Raw genomic sequence first — 15,527 nt, 5'->3', positions numbered from 1 at the left:
AAAAAAAAATCTGTCCCTCCTTAATTTTTTTGCAGTCAATGGAGTTTCACCAGCTGTGGTGGAAGGAATGGTTCGGCGAGGTCCACGTTGTCCATTCTGGTGGTTGATTTGTAGAGATCACCGACATGTGTGCATTTCTACCACTTTGTGGCACTGTTTACATTTGACAAAGCAGCACCAATGGAACTTACAGCTGCATCTTTCTACTATTTCGACTTCTTCTGTGTGAAAGCCCCGACCGCAGCACATAAGCTCACAGCCATCGATGGCCTTGGAAGTCTTGTTGCACTGCCGGCCCGTAGTTCCCAAAACGCCGTTCTTTAAGTCGTGGTCGCAGAAGTCTGGGCTGGAGTCTAGATATACCAGGTCTTCATCCGTGTGTGGCTTGAACTGAGAATTTTTAGGCACTAAGACTTTGGTCGTGCCAATTTTTTTCTGCTCCACTTCAGTAGCTCCATCAAATTTTTCCTTCAAGACATTGCCGACTTTACGAAACGGAGGCATTGCTTTCCAGCAGGTCTTTACTTCGCAGGATCCGGAGACCCCATGGCACTTACATTCCACTCGCATGTTGTTGAGGATGGCCTAATGGAAAAGAAATAGCATATTAGAGGATATCCTTGACTTTATCACTTATTTCATATATATTTGGTGTTTCTTCTTAAAGTGGACCTAAGCTGTGAAGTTAAGTGTGATGCAAGCATAACTCTAGTTTTATTTTTTTCTTTGTTTTGGTCACTTCTGCTCCTTTGTGTTCTCTAAAAACTAAAAGGTTAGTATAGCACAATTCACCATCTACACACTCCAGCATTGCCCTCCAGGTTCAATGACGACCTCAAAACACCTGCAGCATGTTTCTCCACGACGATTAACTTCTGTGGCATGTGTGGAGACAAGCTCTGCTTCTGTCATATCATAAACCCAGGGGATACTTAGATTTTTGGGATATTAGCCACAGTTCTCAGTAGACTGGTGTGGAAAACCTTAAAATATGGGGTGATTGCTCAGCTTACAGAGAAATTTCACTGCTCAAAAATAAGCAAGCAGTCAATGAAGTCTGTATAAAGTCTTCCTTCCCATCATACCCCGCCTTTCTGTCTGATAAACCCTATGCCCCTTTAACTGAGCTCTGGAAAGCACTAAAAACGTGACTGATTCTAATCCTTCCCCGCTTTTGACAAAACTAGAAAAAAATGTTTTGAGTGGACACACACTTTACTTTTTATGATAGCAAAGCCGATAACTAAAAGAGAGCTGCTTACCTTTCGTCCTGCCTCGTTGTTGTGGAGATTCATGAGAGCTCGACTTGATGAAGCCCCTTTACCCCGCTCTCTTACATCAACGAAAGACTGTGAGAAAGCTACTCCATATGCAATGTTATCTGAACAGCCAGACCACTGGAACCCTAAAGGATTATTGGGGAAAATGTCAGAGCTCTTGCTGGTGTGACAAATACATACAACATTCATACGCTATTAGAATGGAACATCTAAATGGTGGCTACAGTCCATACCCTTGTTTTGTTTTACTCCAGTTTTTAAACCAGAGATCTAAATCCAAAAAAATCTCCATTTCATGTTTAACAGTTGTAATTGTTTAAGTTGAAGTTCGTTTAGCCACAAAAAAACCCATACAAACATATAAATACGCCATACAGGAAGTGCCCTTGGTGGGAAATAAACCAAGAAAATCGCCAAGAAACCCAACCAAGCTTTCTCATAAGATTGTGCCTGCTTACATTCAGAGGGAAAGGCAATGGCCAGATAAAGCAGAACCCCAGTCAAACCCTTTTGTCTGAAGTGAGGTGGAGTTAGAACCCCTTTTTTGTTTTTTGCTGCTGTGAACCTGCTGGGGAGATTGTCTCTTACTTCCTGTTCAGAAAGTGAACGAAAGTAATTCCTATCAAGAAAATGAATTTACTGCCTATGTTGTAAGCTACACAAGTAGCCTGTAAAAGCAATTCATAGCTCATGATCATGCAGTGCATTATTAATCACTACTACATGTTACTTGTGCAGCTTACACCATAGGTGTGTTGCGGTAGTGTGCGCTTAAAAAAAGGACGGCATGCAGCACTTTATTTTTAGAGCATCGCAGTGAGAACCGGTAAATTTAATTCTGAGCTACTGAGCTCTGTACATTTGTTTTTCAGTTAAGGATAATGTGGATATGTGAAAGAAGTCTAGAGGTCCACTTGTTGGCTGGAAGCTTAAATAAAAAATGCTGATAACCAATAACGAGAAAGTTGGAAAAAGGAGACTGATAGGTATGTGTCTAACAAACACAAAGAGCTGCATCATGGCAGGGAGGGAAGGAGCGCAAGTGACTGGCGCAGACTTTGTGGAGGTGGATAACCAATAACACTGACTAAAAAAAAAGAAACATAATTTTAGGGATTGTATATACTATACATTCCCTTCAAGTAAGGGTCTGGGCTAGGCTCATCAAGTGCCACATGCCCTGCAGCAGTTGCTACTCTCCTGGATCCTTCTTCCTGTACATATTTTATAGATTAAAACTCAAGTTGAGGATTTCTATAAACAATTCCCTTGAACTGACACCCCACATACCCCCCACACTACAAGCGAGAGAAGTGGCTTCAGGGGACCCTGGTGGTAGCCTGCCAGAGCATGTAATATGCTATTGCAGTTTATTCCTCTACTCCTAGAGCCACCTCCTGCTACATTCTGTGGGTCCCTCCGCTGACACCTACCTCACTTCACTACAGCAGGAGAAATCACACTGTACAAGGGTGTGCAGACGACCCATACACATACAAGTGCGCCAGACGTTGAAGATCATTCAACAAGCTTTCTTCTTTACCACAGAGGAGATTGGTGGAACAAGTAAGTATTGATCACTTGATTTACAGGGAGCTCTTTTAATCAAGTTTTCAACTCCACAGAGGGTCAGTAAGGAATGGCAGTAGGAGTACATTTCCTGGAGTCCATGTTTCCCTCTTTCTGCATCACCAACCACGTTCACGCTTTCAAGGTTGACTTAAGTGGTAAATGTGAGAAACATTTTAGTGCAATTACTTTACATTATGCTTTCTGTGAGTGAGAGATAATAAGGAGGGTGTTCCATCATCATCACCAGCAAATGTTATCCAGGATCACCAGATTAAAGAGAAAAGGAAGAGAGGGGACTGATGCAACAATGCAATGTCTAAACGAAAAAAAAAACTGATGTTCTCCGTATGCATCGCAAGGCTTGAATTTTGGATGAAGTAAACCTTTAAAAATACTGTCTTCCAGCTTCGGATGTGAGGAGTGCCAACTTCAAAATCAAATAATAGCAGGATGATTGCTCAGATCCTTACAGTACTACTACCGTACATTATACTTGACTCACATCGATGTCTGTCACAGACTGCTGGCTCCGGCCTCCACCTGGCTGCTTCTCTAAAAGCTATTATGCAACTTCCTGACCGTAATTACCTCGGGGTCTTTTGGTTAATATATTGTAGAGTAATGAATGAGTTAGATAATTATTAGCCCTGCCCACTGTGGATCGTCTAGTAAACCAAAAACAAAGCAGGGTTTTCCAAGCCGATGCCAATAATAGCTTATTCAAGGAAAATGAAAAATGAAATTTAAATGCCAAACCAGCTGAGGGAATGCAGAATCTGCTTATAAAGCCGAACTCAATAAAAAAATGATGAACTAGACTAGGGCAACAGACAACGAACTAAATCTCCCAAAAGGTACCTGCTCTGTTGAAGTATTCAAGGCATTTAAGAAGCCAGGGGCTGACACATGCCACCACTGTCCACCTATATCTAAAATATTACTTCCAGGTGGACTGGTCCTTTAATTTTTCTAAGAAGCACAGATAGGAATAGCTGGAAGAGAGGGCAATGTAGCAACATTAGCGATAAACTGTTTAAAATTAACTCCATTACAAAAACTAGAGGCCACCACCTAAAATTGGTGGAAAAAAAATTCCAGCACAAGGGGCGAAGGGGGTTCTTCACAGTAAGATCAGTTAGGGTCTGGAACTCACTGCCACAGACAGTGATTTCAGCAAAGAATGTGGAATTGTTCAAGAAACTTTTGGACGATTTCTTAAGGGACCGTAATATACAGGGGTACAGGTACTCCTAGAATGAGATCCTAATAGGTTGGACTTGATGGACTAATGTCTTTATTCAACCTCAAATACTATGTAACTATGTAAGCAAAAATGCATGTACAGTTCATGTTAAAGGCTTTTCATGTAATAAACCAAAAATATATATTTGTGATAAAAAAATCTAAATTGGTTCTACTGACCTTGAGGACTCACACCGTGTACCGTCCGATCGCAGCCACATTTTTCTAGATCTCCACTGCTACACGCCCTGGTGACTGCGAAGGCGACCCCCGCTGATGATATTGCGTACACGAACGCTGCTTCCCTGGTGCCTGCAACACAAAGAGAAGGGCATGTTGAGAGGACTTCCATTTCATCACCCTAATTTTCTAAGGAGATATAGAAATGTATGTACTGAACTTAGCCAGAGTAACACCAGCTGGTGAAATCTGGTATGACAGCACAACCATAAGGGTACAAGGGTTCTCTATGAGGGTCAATGCATATGAATAAACATTGCAAAATATTGGCACAGGGTGTGGTAATTGTTACCTTAGTATTACCATGCAAAAGCTTTCCTAAACCTGGGGGAACCCTTGAAAATAATTTTCAGGTCTCAGGAGACCCCTTATAATGGTACATTAGCTGCAGCGATATGTTGTTGATATAATATTGCATAAAATAATAGAGAATGTGGCTTACCCAATGCTTATGACATTCAAGACAGGTAATATTTTTTATCACTCCCAGTTAAAAACTCAGACTTTAAAGCAGGACTCCAAGCAAGCAAAAAACGTACCCTTGCAACAGGGCCTCCCCCGCACATGGGAGAGACACATGGGAGCTATACGTTGCCTTTATTAAACGTAGCAAAGCTTGGGTGCCTGTTGGTTTATAGGCATCTAGTGCCGGTGTTTGTGACTACGTTGGAATGTGTGACCGGTGACATGGTCACACATTTTAACATAATCCCGCCAAGTTTTACAGTGGTGGAATGTGTGACCGCCCATTGGGTCAAGCATTCCAACACTTTGTCAGCGGTTCCAGGGCAGCTTGGCTCACTGTGCATGTGCAGGAGAATCAAACTGCATTACCTCGTTTGCCTGGAACATTTGGTCAGTCCTCAAATGTCACTTATATCCGACTGTGTGTGTATGGTGGAATGTGAGATCGCACTCACAGAGTCGGATAGAAGTGACATTTGAGGACCGACCAGATGTTCCAGGCAGATGGGGTAATGCAGATTGATTCTCCTGCACATGCACAGTGAGCCGATCTGCCCTGGAACAGCTGACAAAAGTTGGAATGCTTGACCTAATGGGCGGTCACACATTTCACTGCTGTAAAACTGGGCAGGATTACGTTAAAATGTGTGACCACGTCACCGGTCACACATTCCAACGTAATCACAAACTTTGATAGTAGAAAAATGTCACCAGCACACCATAAGTTGAAAAAGCAAAATATTTTATTGCCAATAGCTGTATCTCATTGGCAAGCGCTTTCGGGGCCTCGCAGGGTCCCCTTCATCAGACTTAGATAGAACTTTGATAGAACATCAGGAAACACAACCCAGGTGCGGGCATTTGCAACAGTTCTTGCGATTTGTCTTTTGTTACTGGTAACGAGGTTCTGTAAGGAAGGCCGGTATTGGGACTTTAGATGAGACCGAGGCTCCCTTAATGGATGCTCACTGCCTTCTTTCACAAACAACCAGCAGAGGGCGCACCCATGAAAGAAATATGATCATAAAAATATGGCATGTAAATATCACATGAAATGATTGCCAGGTATTCTCTACTTTAAATGTGTGATCATTTCCCTTTAAACCAGAGCATATTCCTGTCCGATAGTGAGCTTCTTGCGTTAGAAAAATCTTAACAGCTGTCCTAGTTTACCCTTGTGGCATCCTTCTCCAAATATTTATTATGTCTACTCCACAGAAAAGCTTTCCTTATAATTTAGATGTTTGCTCTTTTCATCTATCATTGTCGGCTGCAGTTGTAAATAGCACTCCAAAGATTTTACTATTTGTGTATTATAAAAGTCAAACAAGGCATGCAAGCGACTGGGTCGCACTCAATTTTCGTTTTTGTTCTTGTACTCCCAGGTGACACAGCGAGTCTTGGCACGCATTACATCATGATCATCTAGGAAATGAGCAGGTAACCTAAAGGCATGTGTGCATTGTTGGGTGCATGATAGGCGTGCTGTTGAGTTCTACTGAGGCAAAAGGTGACCTCATTCCATGACATCTACTCAGAACTTTCCATTTTACAACCATGGGAGCTTCCTTGATGCCTTGATATTGAAATGGAAAGCACTGGGCCCTGGAAGATGCAACACCAAAAAACAGCAGTGGCAGTTCCATCACAGTGGCTTCTATCCTTACCTATTTATTTTAATGTTAAACTCCAGTGAGATATCATATAAGACTCCATTGAATGCAGTTCCCTATTCTTTTACACATAATGACTGGAGTCACCACCAACTGAACAGATACGTTTTCTTCTTTCACAGGCAGGCTCTAGTTAATTTTATCATTTGGCAACAGAGTCGCTTTAAAGTGTACTTAAAGGCAAAATTTTGGATAGAGCGGGGGAAGTGTTGAAACCCCTGTCAGGTTTTTGGATGTTGTCTGCGTTCCCCCACTGGGAACATTTGCCCTCCCTGTTTGTCACTAGAACAAAACATAGCGGAAGGCCCAAAACTTTACAGCTGTTACCAGAATGGGAGGTGAGGGGGAAATCCTCCAATAAAGACACCTGTTCCAATTACAGTTTTCTGAGGTTCCCCCTGTTTTCTAAAGGTTTGCAGAGATTTCCCCTTACTTCCTGTTGTGTCTTCAAGACAGGAGCTGAAAAAACCAGGGATGCTAAACATTCTATATTCTATCCAAAAGAAAAAATAACTAGATATATACGTAAAGCATATGTCAAGGCAAAATAAACACCATATTGAGTACATTCCTGAAATAAATGCTACACTGCAAGAACAGAAAAATAACTGTTGATGTGCCAGAAACATAGCGTGCTCCTAAGTTCCTCTTCAACATGATAACAGAACTTTAAAAATGTAAGCACGTGGTGTCAGCCCTGCCTATGTTATTTCTGATGGATTACAATGTACATCCCCTCCCCTCCCTCCTTATCTCCTCCTCCTCTCCTCTCCATAACGCCTCCAACTCTGCATAATCCCTCCTTATATCCTCCACCTCCTCATCTCCATAACCCCTCTTTATCTCCCCCTCATTTCCATAACCCCTCCTCATCCCCTTCACCCTCCTCCTCTCAATAACCCACCTCATCCCCTCCACCTCTCAATAACCCCTCCTCATCTCCTCAACCCTCCTCGTCTCCTCAACCCTCCTCATCTCCTCAACCCTCCTCGTCTCCTCAACCCTCCTCATCTCCTCAACCCTCCTCCTCTCAATAACCCCTTCTCATCTCCTCAACCCTCCTCTCAATAACCCCTCCTCATCTCCTCAACCCTCCTTCTCTCAATAACCCCTCCTCATCTCCTCAACCCTCCTTCTCTCAAAACCCCTCCTCGTCTCCTCAACCCTCCTTCTCTCAATAACCCCTCATCTCTTCAACTGTCCTCCTCTCAAAATAACTCCTCCTCATCTCCTCAACCCTCCTCCTCTCAATAACCCCTCCTCATCTCCTCAACCCTCCTCCTCTCAATAACCCCTACTCCTCTCAATAACCCCTCCTCATCTCCTCAACCCTCCTCCTCTCAATAACCCGTCATCATCTCCTCAACCCTCCTCCTCTCAATAACCCGTCATCATCTCCTCAACCTTCCTCCTCTCAATAACCTCTCCTAATCTCCTCCACGCTACTCCTCTCAATTACCACATCTCATCTCCTCCCTTCTCCTCAACTCCATAGTTGTCAGCTCACAAGATTTCTGGCAGGATTATTGGGTATTTTTTGCACTTATAAAACATATATTACATAACATTTTCAATTGTATATTTAGCAGCCCAAAGGGGATCAAATAAGAGAAGTTCATTGTTAGGGTGTATATGTGCTTTAAATACTTTCGGTATTGGGACTTTAGATGAGACCGAGGCTCCCTTAATGGATGCTCACTGCCTTCTTTCACAAACAACCAGCAGAGGGCGCACCCATGAAAGAAATATGATCATAAAAATATGGCATGTAAATATCACATGAAATGATTGCCAGGTATTCTCTACTTTAAATGTGTGATCATTTCCCTTTAAACCAGAGCATATTCCTGTCCGATAGTGAGCTTCTTGCGTTAGAAAAATCTTAACAGCTGTCCTAGTTTACCCTTGTGGCATCCTTCTCCAAATATTTATTATGTCTACTCCACAGAAAAGCTTTCCTTATAATTTAGATGTTTGCTCTTTTCATCTATCATTGTCGGCTGCAGTTGTAAATAGCACTCCAAAGATTTTACTATTTGTGTATTATAAAAGTCAAACAAGGCATGCAAGCGACTGGGTCGCACTCAATTTTCGTTTTTGTTCTTGTACTCCCAGGTGACACAGCGAGTCTTGGCACGCATTACATCATGATCATCTAGGAAATGAGCAGGTAACCTAAAGGCATGTGTGCATTGTTGGGTGCATGATAGGCGTGCTGTTGAGTTCTACTGAGGCAAAAGGTGACCTCATTCCATGACATCTACTCAGAACTTTCCATTTTACAACCATGGGAGCTTCCTTGATGCCTTGATATTGAAATGGAAAGCACTGGGCCCTGGAAGATGCAACACCAAAAAACAGCAGTGGCAGTTCCATCACAGTGGCTTCTATCCTTACCTATTTATTTTAATGTTAAACTCCAGTGAGATATCATATAAGACTCCATTGAATGCAGTTCCCTATTCTTTTACACATAATGACTGGAGTCACCACCAACTGAACAGATACGTTTTCTTCTTTCACAGGCAGGCTCTAGTTAATTTTATCATTTGGCAACAGAGTCGCTTTAAAGTGTACTTAAAGGCAAAATTTTGGATAGAGCGGGGGAAGTGTTGAAACCCCTGTCAGGTTTTTGGATGTTGTCTGCGTTCCCCCACTGGGAACATTTGCCCTCCCTGTTTGTCACTAGAACAAAACATAGCGGAAGGCCCAAAACTTTACAGCTGTTACCAGAATGGGAGGTGAGGGGGAAATCCTCCAATAAAGACACCTGTTCCAATTACAGTTTTCTGAGGTTCCCCCTGTTTTCTAAAGGTTTGCAGAGATTTCCCCTTACTTCCTGTTGTGTCTTCAAGACAGGAGCTGAAAAAACCAGGGATGCTAAACATTCTATATTCTATCCAAAAGAAAAAATAACTAGATATATACGTAAAGCATATGTCAAGGCAAAATAAACACCATATTGAGTACATTCCTGAAATAAATGCTACACTGCAAGAACAGAAAAATAACTGTTGATGTGCCAGAAACATAGCGTGCTCCTAAGTTCCTCTTCAACATGATAACAGAACTTTAAAAATGTAAGCACGTGGTGTCAGCCCTGCCTATGTTATTTCTGATGGATTACAATGTACATCCCCTCCCCTCCCTCCTTATCTCCTCCTCCTCTCCTCTCCATAACGCCTCCAACTCTGCATAATCCCTCCTTATATCCTCCACCTCCTCATCTCCATAACCCCTCTTTATCTCCCCCTCATTTCCATAACCCCTCCTCATCCCCTTCACCCTCCTCCTCTCAATAACCCACCTCATCCCCTCCACCTCTCAATAACCCCTCCTCATCTCCTCAACCCTCCTCGTCTCCTCAACCCTCCTCATCTCCTCAACCCTCCTCGTCTCCTCAACCCTCCTCATCTCCTCAACCCTCCTCCTCTCAATAACCCCTTCTCATCTCCTCAACCCTCCTCTCAATAACCCCTCCTCATCTCCTCAACCCTCCTTCTCTCAATAACCCCTCCTCATCTCCTCAACCCTCCTTCTCTCAAAACCCCTCCTCGTCTCCTCAACCCTCCTTCTCTCAATAACCCCTCATCTCTTCAACTGTCCTCCTCTCAAAATAACTCCTCCTCATCTCCTCAACCCTCCTCCTCTCAATAACCCCTCCTCATCTCCTCAACCCTCCTCCTCTCAATAACCCCTACTCCTCTCAATAACCCCTCCTCATCTCCTCAACCCTCCTCCTCTCAATAACCCGTCATCATCTCCTCAACCCTCCTCCTCTCAATAACCCGTCATCATCTCCTCAACCTTCCTCCTCTCAATAACCTCTCCTAATCTCCTCCACGCTACTCCTCTCAATTACCACATCTCATCTCCTCCCTTCTCCTCAACTCCATAGTTGTCAGCTCACAAGATTTCTGGCAGGATTATTGGGTATTTTTTGCACTTATAAAACATATATTACATAACATTTTCAATTGTATATTTAGCAGCCCAAAGGGGATCAAATAAGAGAAGTTCATTGTTAGGGTGTATATGTGCTTTAAATACTTATGAAGACAAGCCGCTTCTGAAAAGACTGCCATTATATAATTAGTTATCATACAACAGGAGAACCTGTTAAGATCACTTTTCACATTACATTTTTTCCTTATGGAATTTGTGACCTTCCTGAAAGACGGATATGTGCTTTAGCACACCCAATCTCACCTAAGGCCAGATTTTCAGCTTTGGGTGAATCCATCCTTTAATCGTTACATATAAACAAGTGCAAAGTACACGGCACAGGAATCAGGAGCACAAAATCTCCCTTCTTGCTCAGGGATCATTAAATAACCGCATTAACAAATACACCACATATCCTGCCTCGGTTTATTTAGGAAGACGGAATGTTTTATCAACTTCTGGTAAGTGAGAAACCCAGAATGCTGTCTCACCTCCGCCATGAATAGAGCTTGCCTACATAAGTGGGACTACTTTGGTGGTCGTCGCTAACTGGTGGCTAGTCCACCCTGCAAATAATCTGACCTATTAGAAGGAGCTTGCCAAGCTGAAGGCCGAGGTTGAGTTATTGCGGGGACTGAATCCTTTCCAAGTCAGCTGAGGTTAACAGCAAGCTCGCGTGGGTCTTCTCGCGCTGTGGTTGCCTGAAGAAGAGACGACTTATATGCGAGCGCTGCTGGTATTTCCAGCATGGAATCTCACCTACCACAAATCTCTTCCCTTCTTTTCTCGCACAGCCCCCCGAGAAAACAACCAATGTCAGACAATGAGGCAAGGCAAAGACTTCGACACAACGTTTCAAGAGCTGCTGGGATTTGCCCTACAGTTTTTCACCGCAAACCTGACTTGCAGTTTGCCAACTTGGAAAGCAAAACTGAGCAAAAATGAGCTCCTTCTGACCCACAATGACAAGTACTGTTCAAAGGCTCTATTTATACAAACACATCTGCTGTAACTATGGGGGAGCTTTGTGGTCCTTGAAATATCAGACCGCATTTGCACATTTTGCATAGAGCAAAGTTGACTGATTGATTGGCCGGTGAGATAAACTTGTCATTTTTAACATCATGCTAATTTCTTAAATGCTATTTAATGCAGATGTGTTTTCATGAAATTGCAGGATGTGTTTCTACATGCAGCTGATGTAAGTACCTGAATTTGTTTTTATATTGGCTGCCTGTGGTCCCTTGCACAGCAGGGCACAGAGTGGGAGAAGGAGGGCCAGCAGACGAATTAGGGCTCTGCTGCTTACAAGAGAGAGCTGCTCCTTTACTGTCCAGTCAGCAAAAGGGAGGGGGGTAAGAGGAGGAGGCAACTCCACAAGGGGAAGTTACTAAAACTGAAGCAGCTGTGCATAGTAACCAATCAGCTTCTATCTTCAGGGCCAGTTCACACCATAAACAGTGCGTTCCAGAGTGGTCAGCCTCTGGAACACAGTGTATCGCATTTCGGCCGGGTTTCTGCATTCAGGGGCGTGGCGGTGCATTGAAGGCAGTGGCACCGCAGCAACGCTCCCCGCCCACAGTGTGATCACCCGCACAAGAACACATGGCACATCAGTGCCTGCTTTCCGGTCCAATGCGATCTGCAAAAATTGCAGCATTTTTGCAGATCGCAAACTGCAGGCGGGGGGCATGGCTGCGGTGCCATTGACTTCAATGCCCCGCCACGACCCCTCCCGCCCCTGAACGCAGGAAGCAAGCCAGAATACAATATAGTGCGTTCTAGAGACTGACCGCTCTGGAACGCAATGTTTATGGTGTGAACCGGTCCTCAGCTTGTTCAGTTACACTTTGAAAATGAAAGCTAGAAGCTGATTGGTTGCCATGCCCAGCTGCTCCAGATTTAGTCTGTCCCAGTCTTAGTAAATTCAAACATGTACATATGGGCAACGTATATATGTTTGTTTTGGATTCATTATTAAGAAAAAGTTGAGAGTTTAACACTACTTTACTGTATTAAGTATGACGAAGGACCCCCATTCCATTGAAATGTACAGTAAGAGAGAGACAGACAAAAAGTAGAAGACAGTGCTGGTCTTTCCGCACAGAAAGCACAGCATGCTTTGCTAACAAAGTGTCATGAAATCACCTTGAACGAAATGTTTATTGGCTGCCTCTTCATAACTGAATCACTGCCCCAAAACAAGTATTATGTAAGAAAAGTCAAAAGTTCTGATATGCAGAAAGGTCTGGCACTTATTCCAAGTGAACAACTTTTGAAACCATTAAAGCCAATGGACCAGCTTGACAGCCAGGCATCCAGCATTTGCAGGAGGAGGTCAGTAATGGCAGCTTTCACATTTGCATCCATATTGCTTCCTTCCAATGAAGTTAAATCCAGACAACTGGACCTCACTGCCTCGTGTTCCTCACTGTATTTATAAAGATAAATAAACCACATAAGAGACTCCTGAGCTTGCCAGTGGAGATGATTGAGGTAACAGGAAAAAATAACAAATATAAAACAATATATCACACTAGATACTGTATCTCCTCAAAGTGAAGTTTGGCAAGTTGACCAGTTCAGGAGTCTCTTATGTGGTTTATTTTACTGTGTGACAGTTAGTGGTGACTATTGAGACCATTGCAGCTGCTACTGTACAATCTACATTTCATTTATTTTATGCCACTTCTTCTGTTGTATTTATAAAAGTTCCCCATCAGCGGGTGCTGACCAATATTGGCAGATGCAAATGTGGAGATTAGTCTAAAGCTGGCCATACATTTATAGATTAGCAAGATACTGAAGCTTGGCCCAGTGGGAGATTCTTCCATCCACACAGTTTAGCATAGATGGAGGAATCTGTTGCACTTTTTTCATCTGACCATAGAAACTCTGCGGATATAAACTCTGCTTAAAGCTGGCCATTAATTTAGTTTTGATTTGACAATTGATTACATTTTGGAGTCCTGCTGAAATTCAAGCTGTGGGTGGCCCTCTAGGCACCCTTTTGGCAAAGGAGCTGGGTAGAAAATTGATGACCAGTGACTGCTACTAATCAGATGCAGTCCCCTGTTCGGGTATTCTGTGGGAATTGGCTGTCAGAATACAATAGCCAGGCAGTGCGTGGATGGGGGAATCAAGCATTTTTTTCTTGTTAAGCCCCCCGGGGCTAAACGTGAAAAACATACAAGTGTATGGCCAGCTTAAATTCCTCATTTGCAGTGCGTTGATTGTGTGTGCCAAAGTGCGAGCATGATGTATCCTCCTCTGGAACCAATGATTAATCATTAATATTATTATTATACAGGATTTATATAGCGCAGACAATATAAGGAAGACATTACAATCACAATACAATACAAGACAAGATGGTAAGGAGGGCCCTGCCCCTGAGGGCTTACAATCTAAAAGGGAGGGGCAAGTGATACATGAGGAGGTAGCTGTGTGGGGATGAATTGTTTGAGAAGGTGATGGTTGAGCGGTTAGGACATTATGAATGATTCCCAATTTAAAAAGGCGAAACAATGAAATGTCTTCATACATGTGGCGATACTTCTGTAAGGCATCTGATGGTGGAAAATTAGCTAACAAAACCCATCATTGGCCAGTTTGTAAATCTGCCTTTAAATGTTGTCTCAGCCAGGAATATGCATGTTGTTGTTGGTTTTTTTAATGTGCATTCGGTATCATTTGGAAATATCTGCTTTTGCTCCTCTTTTGAGCTGTATCTGGACATAGCCTCTAGATCTTTTAAATGTTTCAGAAATTAAATCATTTTTGGGTCACGCCTTAATGACCAAGGAAACATGTGGGTCCCGAGGTTACACGGGTTGAGAACCACTGCTCTAGATGACAGTGTTGCTGCAGCTCTGGACGGCAGGCGAAGGTAACAGCACAAAGAACAAGGTGCAAAGTGTAGTATCCCATGGCAACCTATTACTGTTCCTCATCCTCCAATCTGATTGCTCGAAATAGCTAAAAAGGAATATGCCACAGATGTTATGTGTTTCTGCTTGTTGCATACCATCATTGATTTTCACTCAGCCTCATAATCTGAGCCGACCCGTGACAATGAAACTGTCACAGGTTGGCTCAGTAGATCGGGAAGTGAGCGAACACATACAGGCGCTCGCTCACTTCTCGATCTATCCGTGCAGAGAGCCGTGACTGTGACTCACGGCTCCCTGCAGGGATCCCCCCCCTCCCCTGTCCGATCCTACAGCACTGACTGGCGGAACGGACGGGGGAGGGGGCGGGTACAGCAGAGCCAGCTGTCACTCACGCAGCTAGGTGGATCCAGACAGAACTGTCGGGATCCGTTCCGGCTGCGGCGTCTCAGTATACCGCGAGCTGTACCTCGCGGTATACTTAGCTTTGGGTGACGGGAGGATGCTAGTTTGTGCCCTCCCGTTACCCTAAGGAGAACTATGGGGAAAAGCCCTAACCCCATAGTTCTCCTTTAACCTCCTTGGCGGTATTCCCGAGTGTAGCTCGGGGTTACTTTTCCATACCCTGAGCTACACTCGGGAATATCCCACATTATTTACTTACCTTGTCCCTCCAGCCGTGCGGTGTCCTCTGGCCGGCGCTGGCATCTGTCTTCCGGGTTCCGTCCCTTGCGAGCTGGCGCGTCACATGGGGGCGGAACCGGCGGGAAATTCGAAAAAAAAAACCCGGAAAAAACGAAGAAATAAAATAACGAAAAAATCCGAAAAAAAATCGCGACGAAAAAATTACGAAAATCAAAATAATCATACCGCCAGGGAGGTTAAAGCTGAACTTACATTTAACCCCTACTATTCTGGGCGACCACCAAAAAGTTATTTAAAAGGCCTAACCAGAGCTCAGCTTTAAAACAAATTAAAAAAAAAAGTTAACCCTCTTTTACTTAAATAATTCTGATGTCATATGACAATCAGCATTGACTCTTCTAATACTCGTTCGTGTTCTGACAAGACGCTCCCACAGGAAAACTTGAGGGTCCATTGAAGACTCTGTGGGTACCCTCTGATAGATTCTTCTGACAGCCATTGAGCAGTGTCAACATCACCAGGAAGAGGCATGGGCGTTGCAAGGACCCCGTCCCTCCCCCCCCCCCCCCCTCTCT

General features: G+C 43.6%; 1 protein-coding gene across 1 annotated transcript in view; it reads right to left on the bottom strand.

Moving 5' to 3' along the window:
* The window catches only part of WNT4 (Wnt family member 4), a 58,514-nt gene continuing 42,987 nt past the window's right edge, over positions 1-15,527 (bottom strand). Inside the window, exons 3-5 of the mRNA XM_018568982.1 lie at positions 4,275-4,406; positions 1,263-1,405; positions 1-585 (exon numbers count right to left, since the gene is read on the bottom strand). Coding sequence (XP_018424484.1) covers positions 118-585; positions 1,263-1,405; positions 4,275-4,406 — 743 coding nt within the window. The 3' untranslated portion in view covers positions 1-117. The remainder of the gene's footprint in view (positions 586-1,262; positions 1,406-4,274; positions 4,407-15,527) is intronic.

The sequence above is a fragment of the Nanorana parkeri genome, unplaced genomic scaffold (assembly GCF_000935625.1).
Source record: "Nanorana parkeri isolate BGI_ZX_2015 unplaced genomic scaffold, ASM93562v1 scaffold1270, whole genome shotgun sequence".
NCBI lineage: Eukaryota > Metazoa > Chordata > Amphibia > Anura > Dicroglossidae > Nanorana > Nanorana parkeri.
This window is presented reverse-complemented; position numbering and strand designations above follow the sequence as displayed.